The sequence below is a fragment of the Sinohyriopsis cumingii genome, chromosome 15 (assembly GCF_028554795.1).
Source record: "Sinohyriopsis cumingii isolate HCF-2022 chromosome 15, ASM2855479v2, whole genome shotgun sequence".
Classification (NCBI taxonomy): Eukaryota; Metazoa; Mollusca; class Bivalvia; order Unionida; family Unionidae; genus Sinohyriopsis; species Sinohyriopsis cumingii.
This window is the reverse complement of record NC_142975.1, coordinates 38506515-38527736: the sequence shown is the minus strand read 5'-3', so window position 1 is coordinate 38527736 and position 21222 is coordinate 38506515. Positions and strand designations below refer to the sequence as shown.

Sequence of the window (21222 nt, the reverse complement as noted above, 5' to 3'; positions counted from 1 at the left end):
GAGGGATTGAAAGTAATTTGCCTGTATAAGTATACTCATTGAAAATAATATATTTTTAAAATTCCTTTCTCCTTCAAATGAATTACCCAATCACATTAACATTAGGAGAACAGATGTCAGAAGAAAGAAATGCAAGAGGATCAAACCTCTGCTCTCATCACCTGTCACAGGTTATATGTTTGTGACCTTGAAAAAAGAATGAACCTTTCTCTTTACATGAAGGCAGCACAACTGGAAAAGGGGTGTGATGATGAATGAGTAACAAATGCATGTGACAATGAACGAGACACAAAGGGTGTGATGAAAACTGAGACACAAAGGGGTGTGATGATGGATGAGACACTTGGGTGTGATGATAGATAAAGAGACACAAAGGGGTTTGATGATGGATAATAAGACACAAAGGGGTGTCATGATGAATGAGACACATGGGTGTGATGATAGATAAAGAGAAACAGGGGTGTGATGATGGACAATGAGACACAATAGGGCATGATGATGAATGAGACACAAAGGAGTGTGATGATGAATGGGACACAAATGGGTGTGATGATGAATGAGACACAAAGGGGTATGATGATGAATGAGACAAAGGGGTGTGATGATGAGACACAATGGGATGTGATGATGAGACAAAGGGGTGTGATGATGAATGAGACACAAATGGGTGTGACAATAAAGAATGAGACACAAGGGGGTGTGATAATGGATAAAGAGGAACAAAAGGATATGATGGTGGGTAATGAGACACAACAGGGTGTGATGATGAATGAGACAAAAAGGGGTGTGATGATGGATGAGACACAATGGGATGTGATGACGAATGAGACACAATGGGTTGTGATGAAAATTGAGACAGAAAGGAGTGTGATGATGAATGAGACATGGGTGTGAAAATAAAGAGACACAAAGGGGTGTGATGATGAATAATTAGACACAAAGGGGTGTGATGATGAATATTGAAACACAGATGGATGTGATGATAAATAATGAGACACAATGAAGTGTGAAAAATGCAACACAACAGGGTATCATGCTGAATAAAGAGACACAAATAGGCATCACATTAGACATCATACAAGTTCCGATTTCGGTGTGTGTAATGGAAATATGGTCTGAATATCTGCACTGATTGCCTGATGAGTCGTTAAAATTAAATGGGTATGTAACAAATACTTGTTTTAACTGAATGTTTGATGTCAAGTGTAAACTCCATTTGGATTTGATCCAAAAAATGGACATGACACTCTTGGTAAGGCTAGTGACCTAAAAAATATTTCTGATACTTTAAATCAACTAGTCATTATGTCCCTATACTCAGTATTTTGGAAAAATTCCAATTGTACATTTTTACATACATGCCAACCCCTGGCAAGGAAAAAGAGTACTCCAAGTGGACAAAAATAGTAATCTCAGTAGAAAAAGAGTAGTCCACATATAACATGATAAAATTCAATGAGCATATGTACAAAATGATTTATTTATCCCTCTGGAATTATAACATCAATTACTGTTTCAAGTTAGCATATAACACTTTGAGCTTTAAAAAACAACACCCTCATACTGCATTTCAAAACACTTTGTACCAGCTGAGATTATGAATGTTTTGGACACCAGTAGAGCACTAAGTGCTGAGTTACAGAGCCTGGATCTGAATTCAGTAATATTTTTGTTAACAGTGCTGAACAATCTCACACAGTTGGCATTAGAATGGTAAAGAACCAATATTCCTTTCATAACCTTTCATAACCTGACAAAGAAGATGAAATTTATATCTTCCAGCTATTGGGTTTTTTAGCTGGGAAATAAGATAAAAAAATCAACTCTGTTGGTATGAAGTACATTGTCAGGTAGAGTGTCAACTTGATACTTCAGGAGTTTTTCTAATTTATCAGCAGCCTTTCATGCAGCATGGTGCATCATATGACAAAGACAACCTGATACGTACAATGATGGAGACATTTTTCAAAATACAGAATGCAACTCCTTTATGAATTCCAGCCATCACTGATTCAGTATCAGCTGAAAAACCCATACAGTTCTGCCAACTTATGTTTATTCAAAGCATTATCAAGCAAATAAAAAAAGTTTTCTCCACTGGAATCTCCTGTTAATTCTGGTAATGAAAGAAGAGCACTCTGACTTTGCCATTTTCATTGTCAAAGTTTCTTACACTGACTGGGTACAACTTTATGTCATCATAATCACTACTCCTGTCCATTGCAATACTAAACGGCCCAATTTTCATGGCTTCTGCAATTTTAAGTGAAGTATCTTCTGCTAAACACCTAACAATATTAGATGATTTTGTTCTTGCACATGCATATTTTCTGCAATTTTGGAATCAGGAAACATCCGTTTGAACAAAGGACAAATGTAGTTTTCTACCACTAGGGGACATCCATGTTCTATTAAATACTCTGTACATAACGCCTCTACATTTATAAAATTGTGTCCACAATTTAGTTCTGCTGTAAAAATAGAAGTTACCTTACTAATGGAGTTAGTAAAACAAACTAATTTAAGGTTTCTTTGTTTTACCACCACGACCAATATTAAAATCCTTTCCACACAGCCTGCAAGGGCAGTGACAGTGAAGCTGCCATAGAACTGAATGCTGTATTGTGTAATTAATGTATTCATCTCTGAATCATTTTTTTTGTCTTTCCTAATCCATCTGTGAAATTATTTGAAAAACATTTTTGCTTTAACACAGGTATCAACTAGAATAAATCTGACGACTTTTAGCACCAAATACATACAGACTGGTTCTGTACCAGATATGAATTAGAACAAAGAATCTGCGAGCAAAGTTTAAAAGTTAGAAAACCAGTTTCTTCTCTCCTAACTAAGCCATATAGCTGCTATAAATGTAAACTGAGGTCAAAAGTTTGAAAGTTGTTTCTTGGAAATAGGGCAGCTACTATAAACAGAACAATACTGTTAGGAAAGTCCTTGCAAGTCTATGGACAAGCGTACTCATATGTTGTAGTTACATAGAAGCAGTCTTTTCTACAATACGGTCTGTGGGATAAAATAGGATAGTAATAAAAAGAATAAAACATTATTAATTTTTCTGGAGGGGAGATATACCAAAACTGCATAATGCAAATACATTTATGCATAAGGTGTAATTTAGTGAAAAAAAGCGAAATGATTACACCAAAAGCGTAATGGTTGGCATGTATGTTTTTAAATATTACACTTTGCATACATTTCACTCAAATACCAAAATCCATATAATTTTGACAATTATGTTTTTATACACTGAATAAATATAAACATCAAAACTGACATGAACACAAAATGGAAACATTCATTTCCTATTATGAAAACAAATTTTGTTCATAAGCATCCTATTTTATATATAGGTTTGCTTCATTTATCCATCTCTTACATTCTCATATTGCCACAGACCAAACATAGAATGCACCATTGTATTCTGACATATTGGTGATAAGCTATTTCATTTTTGTCTTTAACTAAGCTACTTGCATACAAATGATATGCAAAATTTAAAAAATATCTGCCAGTATAGAGCTGAATAGTGACATCTGCCCTTGCATTTTATCTGACACGGAAATTTATGTCAAATATTCATCAGAACAGATTAGACCGTTCTCAGATGTTTCAGAATTCAATATTTATGTGTGCATCCCAAAAAAATGTGTCCATACTCACCCAGTCCATAAGCTAAAACAAGAGATGTAGACTCCAAGCCAGCTGGTGCTGTATATATTCCTTGTATATTACTCAAAGTCTGATTATAGTTGATGATCCCCTCAGTATTTACTGGCAAATCGGGGCTGTAGGGTATGGTGCCTTCCTCCCTGCATAATTAGATTATATTATATGAAAATGCCTTCTTCAGATACTAGCTTCGAAATATTGTAAAATTTAATTAAACTTTATACATGTTACTCTTTCTGGACAAAAACTGTGAATACAAAAAACTCGATAAAGATTTTTCTACCATTTTCAAAATGGGGCCCTAGTGCTATTGACAGATGAACAAGCAAACACAGTAAACCACACCTCACAAACTTTACTTATGGTGTACATACCATATATACTTGCTTGAAAGTCGACTTGTTATACTGAAAACTAGATTCATGTAGTGTAAGGGTTGCCTTGTGAGTGCAACATACAAAAAGTGACAGAACTGAAGGGGCAATATTGGAAACTTAATATATGTTTTGCAATATGTACAAATACTAGCAATTCAAATATAGCTACACTGTCAAACCACTATTCTCATTCACAAATGCATATATGGCATGCACTGTGTTTATCCATTTCCTGGCAGTATTCATTGCACAATACTTGTACCTAGTTATTTGGATTCTAATAATTTGAAAATATTATCCATACATTAAATATCACCACCATAAAGGGGTATTCATCAATCTTATTTACCATGTGTGTCTACTAGTAAGTATCCTGCTTCCCTTTTTCTACAAGTCCAAACAACATGTAATTGTATTATATTTTTACAGTATAACACTTCTGTTCAATTTTGTGTTTTGCTGTACAAACGCTGTTTGTACTTGATGCAATGAAAGTTTGATTGGATTTATATTTTCCTTATTCACAAGCCTATTCTAATCCCCATCTGATATTTTTAGTTATCTGCCATGTCACATGGGCTGATAAACCCTTGGTGTGAAGGCACTGGCACTTTATTTTAAAGTTTAGAATCCTCTGACTGAGTATGAATACTTTTGTTCATTGCCAAGCAGAGTCCTACAGCTTCCTGTATGCTTTTGACCATAATCACTTAACTCATAAAGGCAGCATCTGTAAGTGACAACCATATTATCATGGCAGTGTCTGTCAGTGACAACCATATTATCAAGGCAGTGTCTGTAAGTGATGACCATATTAAGGCAGCATCTGTAAGTGACAACTATATTATCAAGGCAGTGTCTGTAAGAGACAACCATATTATCGAGGCAGTGTCTGTCAGTGACAACCATATTATCAAGGCAGTGTCTGTCAGTGACAACCATATTATCAAGGCAGTGTCTATCAGTGACAACCATACTATCAAGGCAGTGTCTGTCAGTGACAACCATATTATCAAAGTAATGTCTGTCAGTGACAACCATATTATCAAGGCAGTGTCTGTCAGTGACAACCATATTATCAAGGCAGTGTCTGTCAGTGACAACCATATTATCAAGCTGCAGACTGGATGCTGCTCAGCACAAAGTAACACAGTGGTTAATGGACTTAACCTTTGACCTTGCAACAAAACTAACACCTACTCAATTGCATCCTGTTATAAATTTCACAGAATGAATGACCAAATTAACATTTACAAACTCAATCTATACATAAGCACCTGCATAATAACTGTACAGATGAGGAATCAGAGTCAGATGATATTTACAATGACCAGATGATAATGAAGGCTTTCAAACTTTATCTGGTCACTCAAGACAGTGGGGATGATTTTTGTTGTTGTTGGTGTTGTTATAGGGTTTAACGCCATTTTTCAGCACATGATAGGCTGTACATGGTGGCCAGTATTAATGGTGGAGGAAGAACCCTGGAAAACCCCGGAAAGAACCACCGACCCTCGAGAAGCTACTGGCAAGCTTTTTCACATACCCTGTCAGATCAGCCTCATTTTCATTTATAACAACTAGACATGATAAAAAGTCTCCCACTGAAAATCCAATGTTGACTTGACTTTATATCTAGAATGAGCAGCAATAAGATTTTCAAGATGGCCACTGTGTTGACCATATTGAATATCTGAGCAGCAAAATTATTATTTAAGACAAAATGAACATCATAAAAGTCTTCTAGTGAAAACCTCATGTTGATGTAACTGTTCATTCAGGAGGAATAGTAAATAAGATGTTCAACATGATTTCCAGATGGCTGCTGTGGTGGTCATACTGGATGTCTGAGCAATACTAGTATCAATCAGGACCAACTAGACCTTGGGATGAACGTGTGTAACGTTTCACGGCAATTCTCCAGGTAGTTCAGTTGTAGCAATAACACACGTGCTAACAGGCAGAAGGATGTCAGATGATGGATGATGGACAAGAGGTCATACCATAAGCTCTTCTGAACTTAACAGCATTCTTTGGTGGCGCTCTACAGTTTCGTATTTTGCATAGGGTTAGGATTTTAAAGAAAAAGAATCTCCCCGGCTTTCCTCACTGGTTATACTGGCTATTTAAAAAAGACCTTGTATATCTTAGGTATAATCAAAGAACCTTTAATTCCCTTTATTTTGGTGTATGATTGATGGGTGTATTATGGGTTATAGAGTATACAGCTTGGCCTTACTTCAGATGTGCACCTTTCAAAAAAGTGCTAGCTCTACTTAGTCATTTTCACTTCCTGAACTTCAGAGGTAAATTGTATAAAAAAGAGCCGATAACTTTTTTTACATTTTATATATTTGGTAATTCATTTATTACACTTTCAGTAGCTGGTATTGTCTAGTCTGGCAAAATAAATTTTCCCTATTTTAATAGCTGCTATGTATAGTGTACTTTAGACTAATTCAGGCTGATTTTTTAACACAAGGGAGCAGTCATTTTAGTTAGCAGTGTGCTTAAATCATGTACAATTTCCAAAAGTACAATATCCAAAAGAAATGTCATCCACATTACATTAATGTAGCATAGAGGTATGCCAACATTCTCATCACTGTGCATGTTTTAAATGCGAACTACTTCACCTTACATACGTCACTCTCTCAAAAGTACATATTATCTGGTGAGCATTCTTTATGAAATCTAGCTCAAAATGACCTACTTTGGACATGATCCTGAAGTCATAAATACACACTTACACTTACAGGATCCATATAGTTAACCAGTACAAACTGAAACACTCAAAAGTTATATTTTGTTCAACTTTTTTAAGTTCTTACAATTCAACTATTAACTGTTCAAAGTTATGAATACATTTGTTTTTTCCCTTCTAAAAACCTATATCACGAGAAACATTAAAGATTTTAATGAAGAAAATCAAGTTTTTAGGAGAATATAATATTTCAACTTGAAATAATATATCCTTTTTTAATATTCATGTTAAAAATGAGAATCTTAATGTACATGTATTTACAGTGAGTGACAGGTTCTTTATTTATCTTACATAGTTTCCTGCGTGGGTGTGGGTGGTCGCCGTGGATCAAGGAGTGCTTTTGGTAGAGTAAATAATCCTCCTGTTTTTAGTGCAACTGCAGAAAAACAACAAAAAACGAATGACTAACATGAAATCAACACACATTTTAAAATGCTGATTATTAATATAAATCAATATCTGGGTAGACTGTTTCATCATTACTAATATATAACAATTACCCATCAAGTAAATACTAAGGTTCTAATTGGAGCAAAACATTGTCTTGCATTTTGAATTCATATATCTGTGTACCAGTGTCAGATTTGGATTCTGCCAGTGTTAATTTAAAAAATAAATAAATTATAACAAACATAATTACGTGTCCAAAAGTACATTATGATCCATGAAAGCAACTTCTGTTACAGAAAATTAAGAAGATAATGCAGCCTCTACAACTCCCAGTGCAATGTTGAAAAGATTCAACTTGGATCATCTGCTGATATATTCTGTAAGACTCAAACTGAAAGTATCCTATGGTCCAGCAATCTCAATTTTACACTACTTTCTACATTGCAGTACCGTATGGTCCAGCAATCTCAATTTTATTCTACTTTATATACTGAAGTACCCTATGGTCCAGCAAGCTCAATTTTACACTACTTTCTACATTGCAGTATAGTATGGTCCAGCAATCTCAATTTTACACTACTTTCTACATTGCAGTATAGTATGGTCCAGCAATCTCAATTTTATACTACTTTCTACATTGCAGTACAGTATGGTCCAGCAATCTCAATTTTACACTACTTTCTACATTGCAGTACAGTATGGTCCAGCAATCTCAATTTTACACTACTTTCTACACTGCAGTATAGTATGGTCCAGCAATCTCAATTTTATACTACTTTCTACACTGCAGTATAGCATGGTCCAGCAATCTCAATTTTATACTACTTTCTACACTGCAGTACAGTATGGTCCAGCAACCTCAATATTAAACTAATTTCTACATTGCAGTACCCTATGGTCCAGCAACCTCAATTTTACACTACTTTCTACATTGCAGTACAGTATGGTCAAGCAATCTCAATTTTATACTACTTTATATACTGAAGTTCACCATGATCAAGCACTTTTAATTTTATACTTTTTTATATATTGAAGTTCCATAGGATCAAGTATTCTCAACATGTATACTACTTAAACAATACTTTCCATTTTATGTTTCCATGGTAAGATAAACAAGTGTTTCACCGAATGCAGCTTCACACTTGTGTCAGAGTGATATGCTTGTCATTATAACCCATGTATCTGACTTTCATAATAATGGTGCATAAAAGGTGTTTACATTATTCACCATGACATAATAAAAAAACATTAAAATTACTGACCATGATGTAACAAAAAGCATTAATATTACCAACCATGATGTAACAAAAAGTGTTAACATTACTCACCATGGTGTAACAAAAAGTATTAACAGTACTGACCATGATGTAACAAAGTGATGACATTACTGACCATGATGTAACAAAGTGATGACATTACTGACCATGATGTAACAAAGTGATGACATTATTGACCATGATGTAACAAAGTGATGACATTATTGACCATGATGTAACAAAGTGATGACATTACTGACCATGATGTAACAAAGTGATGACATTATTGACCATGATGTAACAAAGTGATGACATTATTGACCATGATGTAACAAAGTGATGACATTATTGACCATGATGTAACAAAGTGATGACATTATTGACCATGATGTAACAAAGTGATGACATTATTGACCATGATGTAACAAAGTGATGACATTATTGACCATGATGTAACAAAGTGATGACATTATTGACCATGATGTAACAAAGTGATGACATTATTGACCATGATGTAACAAAGTGATGACATTATTGACCATGATGTAACAAAAAGTATTCACATTACTGACCATGATGTAACAAAAAAGTGTCAACATTATTGACCATGATGTAACTAAGTGCATTAATTGACCATGATATAACCAAAAGTGTGAACAATATTGACCATGTTATAACAAAAAAGTTTAACATTACTGACCACAATGTAATACAAAACATAACACTACTGATCACGTTGTTGCAAAAAGCATTAACATTATTAACCACAATGTAATAATTTATTCTGTGTACAAGCTGATATATAAACTGTATGGGTACAATAAGCAACATATTTAAACATATTCATCACATCAAATAATACATGCAAGGTAATAAGAACACTTACTAATAACATCTTTATTTGTGATCCCTTTTTCAGTGATTGTGGTTGTCATTGTGGAAATAGGCAAAGGAAATATAAAGGCCAGTCTCATAACAAAGGGCTGTTTTGGGGCCACAAATGACGAGAATGCTGTGGCATTACTCTGCTCCTTCCCCTCATACATCTCAAGAGCTGCCATCTCATAACGACGCTGCTTATCACTGTAATAACTATACTGTAATAAAAATTAAAAACCTGCTACACTGTAAAGCAAAGACTGAGAAAAAGATATCAATGCAAGAATTGAGACAAATCAATAAAGCATAATACAAAGGTTAAAGTGACTTCTTTTGTTGAATATTGTGCATCCACATACAAATCATGCATCTTTGCAGGCATTAATATCTAATAAACTGACTGAAGCTAAAGCCATTTTAAAATTCAGCAAACCTTTTTTTCTTTGAAACTGCAGAATTCTCAAAGAAAACTATAATCAACTACAGCATATTAATGTGATAATTTGCATTTAGGCAAGCGTCCAGTCCTAAGTCCATTTTGGCATGAATTTAGGCAAGAATCTGGTCTTAAATCCATTTTGACCAAGCCAACTTGGTCGAGATAATGTCTTCTATAGAAATTTCTTTCATTGCTGTTCACTGCATACATTATGAAAACATTTTTGTCAAGGTTTATCTATATTTTGTAATCTTCACCCATATAAATATGCTGGCACATCAACATCATTTTTCCAATCAAACACTGCATTGAGTGATTTTTTAAAATTGTTTAAAGGTGTTTCTAATTTTAGTAACAATGACCATCTTAAAAACTTGTAAACTTTTAAAGCCCTTCAAGCCAAAATGTTTTGTGACACATTTGGTCAAATTCTGCAGAGTGATTTTCATAAATGAGTAATTTAAAGGGTTTACTATTATTTATAAACAGCAACCACAATGGCTCGCAGACTGACATCAAAAGTGAAAATCTGGAACGTATTTTTGACAGGATACTTTCTGTCAAATTTAAACAGATTCTGCTAATTGATTTTGGAGAAGAAATTATTTAAACGTTTTTCTATTTAAAGTATTGTTCCTTAAGTGCTTACTTAAGCATAGTTTATACACAGAAATAGGTGACCCACTCATTACCATTCTTGCAAATAGTCCACCTTAACATGCATGAGATGTATTAAACATCACTTGCCAGCCAATCAAAACAGTCCCAGCTGTCATGTGCGGCGTCCTTTGTTTAAACTGTCTGTTCTAGCTTGGAGCTGATAGCGACAGCACACATATTTCAGTCGAAACCCGCCGCCATCCCCACCTCAATGCTTACAGTGTTCAATGGACATGGGAGTGTCTGCTGCTGCATGTTGCTTACCCTAAATAAGCAGTCGCCTTAGGGCATTCACTTCATTCCATTCTGTTTATTCACCCAAGAATCTAATGTCATCACTATATGGTGCATTCAAACAAAACCACTGAGTGAAGTCCACTCAGCTGCTGCTGTCATCCCAACCTTTGTTGGACAGCCCAGTCTTCGCTGAGCTCCTTCAGTTTCCACTGAAGAAACTTTACTCAAGGGTTATCCATAACATTTCACAGACCAGCTGTGACCTCTGTACAACCACATTGCGTCAGGTGTAACATCTGATGCTAGATCTGCATAATTTCTATCATTCTAAAAGCCCTTAGTGAAAGAACTTTTTTCTATCAAATTTGGCCAAATTCTGTTGAGCAGTTTGTGTGAAAAAGTCATTTATATCTGTTCTATTTTTAGTAGTGGCAGACATGTTAAAGGTGGATTATCATCCTTTGTACAAACAAACAGCCCTTCATACTGAGATGATCGACTACATTTGGTGAAAACTGGTCCCACGGTTTACTAAAATAAATTAAAAATTGCAAATGCTGATGTCATCACACTAGTCACTGGACCATATCCATTTGCTGTCAGTCATGAATGAGTTGTTCATTAAAAGAGAATGAAATATTAAGAAAGGTGTCCATCAAAATCAGGTGTCTGTTACAAGAGGTTCTGCTGAATGTATTTTCTTACATATAACCACTAATACTATGAGGTAGTCATTTAGCTTTGATATGTACCATATACAAATTACTGTCTAAATGAAAGAGACATAAAGACATCAAATGAAATATTTGACAAATAATACTAACCACAACCCAGTTTTCTGAGTGAACAACACTTATTGGTCCCTTGGTTCTCCTGTGATTGGCATGAAATATTACATGACCAACTACTGTGTCTATCACATACAGATTGAAGAAATTCATTGGACCTGGAAATAAATTAAATTCTCACAGAAATGGAAAAATATAAAGTCAACTTGAAAAGGCATACAAGAGAATCTTTGTATTTTCCAAAAATAATCATCTTTTGGCTGTAATGGAGAAAATTTAAGAACTTCACTGAAGATCAACTCACAATCCAGTTCTGCTGATACTTTCTAAATTTTCTATTACTGATTATATTTTACCTTCAAGACATTGACTTAAAACTATAGAATACATGTAACAAAATGTAATTGTTTGTTTTTCTTATGGATTCAAATGAATAACATGTCTATTTACACATTTTTACATCATCCAGATGGTCTGGATGGTTTAACACTGTGCATTTAAAGGTTAGCTGTACTCAAACGACAGTACTTATCATGCTGTTAGAGTACATGAATAATTTGTGTTTAAAATGTCTTTATTTTGGGTATCATATTTACTCGTGTACAAGTCAGACTCAAGCAGCAAACAACATAAACCCTGATTTGGCATTTTATATTGTGGCAACAGATCAAAGTCTATATTGTTTGTTCTCCTCATAATGAATTCAAATAAACTGTGACGACCTAGATCTGCCATCATGTCATGTGCCAGAAAATCTAAGTCTAGGTGGTCTGCAGTTGGATCTTACTGATGGTACATAATGTATGTCCTTAACAAGAGGCCTGAGAGGGCCTGATATCACTCGCCTGAATAAGTGACAAATGTAAGCTTGTGAAAGCACTGAGGAGTACTTATAAATTTTGGAACACTTAGTCTATTTATATGCCTAATAAAATATGAGTGCTTCAGCCCCCTCCCCCATAAAAAAAAACTAATTGGACTGGCTTGATGGAATAATATTACTTTTAAACCCATTTATTCTCCTCCATTTACTAAAACTGTGACTGGATGTATGACCCATTTTATTCTTTGGTGAAAAAACTGTCAGTATTACTCAATCACATGTATAACAAAAGATATGCATCCTCTATATAATATTTGCTCAAATAATTCGCACTCGACTTATGTAATTTGCTGCAACTTTGAACTGACCATGATTAGCCAACTGCACACAAAGGTTACCATTACTTAATCATACCTTTAGTCCATGTCCAGAAGGTCTTGAAAAATATTCAGAGAAATAGTAAACATCTAAATGATCATGATCTTTAATACTGTTACCTATAAACAAAACTATATGTGGTCTGGCCACAAAATTCAGAAAATAAACAATTGTTTGTTACAAGTTTTTATAAAAAAATTCTGTTAAATGGTCCGAAATTTTACAGAAAACTGGAGTATCTACACGCAGGGGTAGTTTAGGAGAAAAGGACTTATTGTGTTTTAATTTTAAAAGTCCCAAAATCCCAAACAGAAATCTTAAAAGATGTGTGACTAATAACATTTAATATGTGAAATGCCATAAAACAATGAATGTATGTGTGATAACATAAAACTAATTTTGGTATTTTAATACGGCAATATTACTTTAAGGTGTTAATAACTTGTAAGTATTGTTGGGTATTGATTACTGGTTTGCATAACAACCCATACACAACACCTTCTTGGTTTTTAAACTCAAAACATCAAATAAAAATATGTCTGCTTAATACGAAATTCACAATTTACTCATATTCAATTTATTCCTAAAGGTGCATTATTAATTAATATATCTTGCTTTATTGAAATTCATGTATCCTATGCTTTAATTTCTTTTCTAATTTTTTATTTCTTTTCTAATTTTTAAACATTTTCATTAGGGGAAAATATTAAAAACACAAAAACTGTGATTCTCAGTAGGACTGATATAGGTTATTCCCTTGTATCAATATGCCAAATGCTATTTTGTTTTCACAGTGACAGAAAGCTCAGCAAGATTACTCATTGTTATGTGGATCTTGCTCTTGATCAAACACATCCAAAATAAAAAAGAAGTATAAGCTAATTTTTCATGTTTCATCTAAATTGGATCAGAAACCTTGCTTCCAGGGTGGAAACATGCTCAGCCAAACAGATTCAAGACAACACAAAGGGCATGGCTCTTGCTTATTGTTTAAATTGTCTGAGATCCTAATAAAATAAGCATATTTTCCAAGACTGATCAAAACTGGAAGAGAAATGTGGCCTGCATACTAATAAGAAAACAAGCCAATCAGATAAGATCACCTCATTATTATGCATGGATCTCACTCATTATGAAACTCATCTAATGTTAATTATATACCCATGTTACAAGGTTGATTCAAGTCAGATCAAAAACATGAACTCCAGGGTGGTAACAAGCAACTTTGCATGGATGGACCATTGACACATGACCATACAATATCATAAGCTCATTTGGCTATATAGTGGCCAGGTGAACCAAACACTGACACTGGGACTTTCTCATAGTTGCCAAGGTTCCAGGCTCACAAGTAGTGAAAATAGGGATAAAACATCATGAATTTGGACATGAATTAGTGAAAAATACCATGACAATAACTCCATCCAATCTGACTGTCAATACTACACTATATCAAGATCACAATATAAAACTAAAACACTACATATATGCAGAAATATATCTGCATTTCTCTTTATTATGGTATTCATAAACTTCGCTTGTTCTTGTGGTTATTTAACAAGGCATGATACTGTGGCAGACTTGAACTTCCTCAACTGCTTGATTGTAAATTTGTTTTCTAAACAGTTCAGACTTTTTGCCTGCTGGTTGATCTTGGTGACTAAACTTGCTGACAAATTTTCTGCAGCTAAGGAGGCCCTAAAATCTGTCTTATTTTTCCTCACTACAGAAAATACTCTTTCGCTGTCACTGTTGCTGTGAGGAATGCACAGGAGCTGCAGCACTTTTGGTTCTTCCACAGGAAAATTTGGAAGCGATTTTCGAGTCAGGGAACATTTGTCAGAACAAATGTTTAGCATGATCTCCAGCTGATAAAGGTAGATTGTGTTCAACAAGAAAACTCACAAATAATGATTCAGTGTTGGTTGCCTGCAGGTCTTCCGCCAAATACACAGCCAATTTTTGATATATTCCAAATTAAACTTAAATTTTTGAGCAATACATTTCTTTTTCCTTGGAGGTGAAGACATTTTCAAGATCTTACATGCGATGCCGAATGATAACTCAAATCGTGTTGGTCACGCATGCACGGAGCAAAATTCCGGTTAGGCCCAGTTTCTCTCAAAAGCATTTGTACTACTCTTATACATATAGATTAAAATAGGCTAAAATGCTTGCTACTGGGTCATCTGTACTAATCGGCTGTACTTATACTAATATCGCGACCAGCAGTAATGGACCATTTTGGCAACTGCAAATATCATGACTAGTGCTTAACGGGAAATTGGTTATTTTATTAAAGATTTAAAATAATTGAGAATTGGAGAATTCATGAATTTTTGGCTTGCAGTGTGAATCAGTGAATTGCTGAAAATTCATGAGGGTTGGCAGCTACGCTTTCTTAAATAGCTGCCTGTATGCAAGGCTCTGCTCTGAACCCAGTGACTCAAAAGTATTCTTGTGTCCTTCTGCAAATATTTAACACCAAAAATACTGTATTCTCCCTATAAAGTGGTCCACAAGTGTTATGACAGATTATGTACTGGAATGAAGCCATAAATAATGAAGACTCATCAATTACCATAATTTTGGAATCTTTATTTAAATCTTTTAACTGGCTGCATGACCAACACTGAAAACATATTGATCTGGATGTTGTTCTAAAATTAGGAATGAGTGATTTATCAATCTGCATATCAATAAATACCCATGGGACCACATACTTTAAAAGAATATATATTCAGATTAAATGTTGGTGAACAGTACAGAAGTGACTGGAAGAAAACAAGAAATATTAATTGCTATATATGCATGACTGGCATATGCATGACTAAATAAATTAACAGAATTCAGGATACAAAAGTAGGTCAGTACATGAGTAGGAATCTCTAAGATCTAATAAATGATGAACAAATTATCTAGCAAGCTGAACAGAGTGAATGATTGGTGAAAAGTGGCTAATATAGTTCTAAAAAAACCTGTACATTTTCTCTTTTCCTAACACATAATCTAAATGCACATAACAGCCACTAACCTTTCTGTGTCTGTGCTTGTGAACCCGTCTCCTCACCCTCTGCTATCACCACTACTACATTGGGATTAAGGTATTTATACAGTACAGTTCTATCTCCTAGGACACGACCTTGAGAATGAACATGCTCTGAAGTGACAGTTAAAAAAAATGACGATAAGATTCAGTTTCGCAAAAATGAGGACTATTCCATCTTTATTTAACTCCAACATATCATCATGACTTGTCAACACAAAAACAGAAAAACTATTTATCCATTAACAAGAATCAAGAATTTCAAATGATGTGTGCCAGTAACTTGAGCCAGTAGTGTTGTGTACATTACCAAGGACCCTCCTGTTTATAATTTGCCTGACAGGGCTTTAAATTGAAGACTGGCTGGTGGAAATTAAATGTTTGGAAGAATATGGGAATTCAGGACCCATAACTTGTCTAAATGATGACATGGAATGCTTTAACCGATTTGGCCCCAATCCCGTTTGTAGGCATGATGAGGCTGTACCCTTCTTCCAAGCTCTGCAGCATCAAGGTCATTTAAGATACACCAACGTGGGTGGCATTAAAAAAAAGCAGACAGAAATAGCTCTAAAATGACATCAAATAATCTTGAAGTTTTAGTTGCACTACAAAATACAGAGAGAAAAACCTCATTTTTTGGACCCGTTTTTTTTTCACCCAAAATTCGCTTGACATCGGAATGCGATTTTGGGTCCGGATTTTAGACCTTTTGGCCTCAGATGTAAGGCATACTGGTCTTAACTGCACACAGGTGAACCTTTGCAAAAACTAGGATAAGGTGGGCATTTGGAATAAATTGCAGTCTCCATACAAAAATGATGGGTCCATTAAGCAAAATAAAAAGAGAAAAAAAAAAAAAAGAACTCCAACTTTTACCCTTCTGCTCATGCGCAAGTAAAATAACCAATGGAAAATGATGTTTCTAATACAACTAGGCATTAGTCTCATGGAAAATCTGTTGAAAGCCGATGTATTACGATGTATTCAGAAATAGCCCCCCAAATGTCTTTCTTACGCACATTTCAGGCAAAAATGACAAAACCCTCTGGGGAAGAATGAGTTAAGTCAATCTCATTTAAAATCTTATCAATATAAAAACATAATAATTTTGGCTGAAATACAATATTCCTTATTAAATATATGTTGCAGAAAGCAAAGTTAGCAGATTGAATGATCAGGGGACATAACTCTTCTGTACAAGAATATGGAACACTTGAAATTAAACTACTTATGTACTGCTTTGTAGAGACATAGCTTGCTTCATAGTAAAATCTTGACTGCAATAAGTACACAAGATAAGCTAGTGATCTGCAAATAAATGTCAGAATATGTATTCTGAAACTATGTAATTTCTGTGTGTTCATTTGAAATTACCAAATTTTTGAGTATTTATGCATAAATTACCTAATTTCTGGGTACTCATAAATTACCTACTTTCTAAATCAGAGCATAATGCAACAGTATTCAATAAAATTTAATGTAATAGTATTTTATAATCACTCATCTTGTGTAGCCAATAATGGTCGGTCCACTTCATTCTACATTAGCCCCTGGCATGTATAATTCTTCAAAACAATATCTACTGTTCAGTTATAGGACTGGAAACAGATGAAAGACACTGATCCAATCAGACAGCTTGCTGTATATACTTTGGGATAGTTGGGAATAATCCAAGCAGCCTCCACGGACAACACTTTATATATTAGTATCAACTTCAGCACACAAATTTTATTTTGAGTCATGGCATGTGGCATCCATAAAGGCCACAACTGATTACACTAGCTATGGGCAGTAACTCTTGCATCCATGAGACATTACTTGCTCAAAACAGTTTCACTAGCCATAGGTTGGTGGGGAACAAAGTGTACTGACAACCCCTGGCTAGTGAAGTGGATTGACAACCCTTGTCCAGTGAAGGTAATAACTACTATGAAAAATGAGATATTTGCTTAACTGCAGCAAACAGAAATGCAAAAGACAAACTGAATCTGAATTAATAATATAAATAAACATGCCATAAGCAAATATGACAAAAGAAAAATCGCAAACTAAAAAGCGTTAATGTAAATGAATCTAGTGCAGAGATTATATAAACTGAGAAACTACTGTGCATACCACAGAAGGCAAACACTAAGTGAATCTTCATTCTGTAATGCGTACTACTGAAGGCCAATACTATAAGGATCTTCAAACTGTAGTTACACAACTGAAGGCCAATACTACAAGGATCTTCAAATTGTATTGTACACTACTAAAGGCAAATGCTATAAGGATCTTCAAATGGTAGTGTAAACTACTAAAGGCAAATACTATAAGGATCTTCAAATGGTAGTGCACACTACTGAAGGCAAATACTATAAGGATCTTCAAATGGTAGTGTACACTACTAAAGGCAAATACTATAAGGATCTTCAAATGGTAGTGTACACTACTAAAGGCAAATGCTATAACGATCTTCAAATGGTAGTGTACACTACTAAAGGCAAATACTGTAAGGATCTTCAAATGGTAGTGTACACTACTAAAGGCAAATACTATAAGGATCTTCAAATGGTAGTGCACACTACTGAAGGCAAATACTATAAGGATCTTCAAATGGTAGTGTACACTACTAAAGGCAAATACTATAAGGATCTTCAAATGGTAGTGTACACTACTAAAGGCAAATACTATAAGGATCTTCAAATGGTAGTGTACACTACTGAAGGCAAATACTATAAGGATGTTCAAACTGAAGTGTACACAACTGAAGGCCAATACTATATGGATCTTCAAATGGTAGTGTACACAACTGAAGGCAAATACAATAAGGATCTTCAAATGGTAGTGTACACTACTAAAGGCAAATACTATAAGGATCTTCAAATGGTAGTGTACACTACTGAAGGCAAATACTATAAGGATGTTCAAACTGAAGTGTACACAACTGAAGGCCAATACTATATGGATCTTCAAATGGTAGTGTACACTACTGAAGGCAAATACTATAAGGATCTTCAAATGGTAGTGTACACTACTGAAGGCAAATACTATAAGGATGTTCAAACTGAAGTGTACACAACTGAAGGCCAATACTATATGGATCTTCAAATGGTAGTGTACACTACTAAAGGCAAATACTATAAGGATCTTCAAATGGTAGTGTACTACTACTAAAGGCAAATACTATATGGCTCTTCAAATGGTAGTGTACACTATTAAAGGCAAATACTATAAGGATGTTCAAACTGAAGTGTACACAACTGAAGGCCAATACTATATGGATCTTCAAATGGTAGTGTACACTACTGAAGGCAAATACTATAAGGATCTTCAAACTGTAGGGTACACTACTGAAGGCCAATACTATAAGAATCTTCAAATGGTAGTGTACACTACTGAAGGCAAATACAATAAGGATCTTCAAATGGTAGTGTACACTACTAAAGGCAAATACTATAAGGATCTTCAAATGGTAGTGTACAGTACTGAAGGCAAATATTGTAAGGATCTTCAAATGGTAGTGTACACAACTGAAGGCAAATACAATAAGGATCTTCAAATGGTAGTGTACACTACTGAAGGCCAAATACTATACAAATTTTTAAATGGTAGTGTACGCTACTGAAGGCAAATACAATAAGGATCTTGAAATGGTAGTGTACACAACTGAAGGCAAATACAATAAGGATCTTAAAATGGTAGTGTACACTACTGAAGGCCAATGCAATAAGAATCTTCAAATAGTAGTGTACACTACTGAAGGCAAATACTACAAGGATAGTATACACTACTGAAGGCCAATACTATAAGAATCTTCAAATAGTAGTGTACACTACTGAAGGCAAATACTACAAGGATAGTATACACTACTGAAGGCCAATACTATAAGAATCTTCAAATGGTAGTTTACACTACTGAAGGCCAATACAATAAGGATCTTCAAATGGTAGTGTACACTACTGAAGGCCAGTACTATATGGATCTTCAAATGGTAGTGTACACTACTGAAGGCCAATACTATATGGATCTTCAAATGGTAGTGTACACTACTGAAGGCCAATACTATAAGAATCTTCAAATGGTAGTGTACACTACTGAAGACCAATACTATTAGAATCTTCAAATGGTAGTGTACACTACTGAAGGCCAATACTATAATGATCTTCAAACTGTATTGTACACTACTTTAGACCAATACTATTAGAATCTTCAAACTGTAGTGCATACCACAGAAAACCAAATAGTACTATAATCTTTACACAGTAGTGCATTGTACATCAGGGAAAATACTATGAGAATCTTCAAACAGAAGTGCATTCTACTGATGGGAAATACTACTAGAATCTGAAAATTGTTGTGTATGCTAATGAAGGCAAAATACAAATACAATTTGCTGGAGATAAAAAAAGGAACAAATCTACCATTAGTTCTCTTAGGTATCACTTGAGTGATAGTTTGTTGTTTCTTTTGAAGATTGATTGACCACACCTGATCTGCATACAGCTGTAAAAGAAACATACATTGTAAAGAAATAGAAATCAATAGCAAATGAACATGGCCATCATGCTTGTCTTGCTCAAGTGAAATGCATTCTTAAACTTTCAATCTTACTTCCATCAAGAACCCAGACTGATAATAAAACAAAGTTTTTGTCAAAAAGTTGATGTCCAAAAAGTTCAAAATCCAAAAAGTTCAAAGATGTGTAAACCAGATGATTTATAAAAGGATAAAAAAATTCATGCCAAGTTACAATTGTATGTAGATTGTTATTTTCCTCAAATCTTGTTTTCAGAATGGACAAATAGACAAAACAAAATTAAGACGCCCCTGTTCCAAGCAGTGAGGGCATACAAATCTACAACCATATATATTTTTATGACATAACAGCATCTCAAGTTCTGACGTCTTTGTTTTACATGGTTTAGAAGAGTTGCAAGCTACAAAATGCACTTTCATAATCAAACTATGTAATTTCCCATACTGCACTTAATAGAAAAAAAAAGCTGTACAGGATACTCAGGCACATTAATTACTTTATTTTCCTAAAATATGTAATAGGACATGCAATTACTATTATAAAACCCAATGCATGTCTTCAACATTTAATTTTGCTTGAACTCTGAGCTGTACATTGAATGAAATACCACTATAAATGTCCACTGAAAACAAATGGACAAGAGAAAGTTTAGACTTGCAGTTTGCCTTTCTTTTCACAAATAAAGTAACAGATCTTCAGGAAAAACAACAACAAACTCCCCTCTATCTGGTAAAATTCGATCTGGAGCAAGTACATTTGGTAAGATTCAATCCAGAGCAAGTGCATCTGGTAAAATTCAATCCAGAGCAAATACATTTGGTAAAATTCAATCCAGAGAAAGTATATCTGGTTTAATGAAATCCAGAGCAAATACATTTGGTAAAATTCAATCCAGAGCAAGTACATCTGGTAAAATTCAATTCAGACAAGTACATCTGGTAAAATTCAATCCAGACAAGTATATCTGGTAAAA

General features: G+C 34.5%; 1 protein-coding gene across 1 annotated transcript in view; it reads right to left on the bottom strand.

The window, feature by feature from the left end:
* LOC149781636 (ER membrane protein complex subunit 1-like) overlaps positions 1-21222 on the bottom strand; it is a 93910-nt gene that overhangs the window by 8692 nt on the left and 63996 nt on the right. The window contains exons 19-24 of the mRNA XM_089935700.1: positions 20134-20215; positions 15716-15841; positions 11517-11638; positions 9364-9574; positions 7123-7207; positions 3682-3830 (exon numbers count right to left, since the gene is read on the bottom strand). Of these exons, the coding sequence (XP_089791826.1) occupies positions 3682-3830; positions 7123-7207; positions 9364-9574; positions 11517-11638; positions 15716-15841; positions 20134-20215 (775 nt within the window). The remainder of the gene's footprint in view (positions 1-3681; positions 3831-7122; positions 7208-9363; positions 9575-11516; positions 11639-15715; positions 15842-20133; positions 20216-21222) is intronic.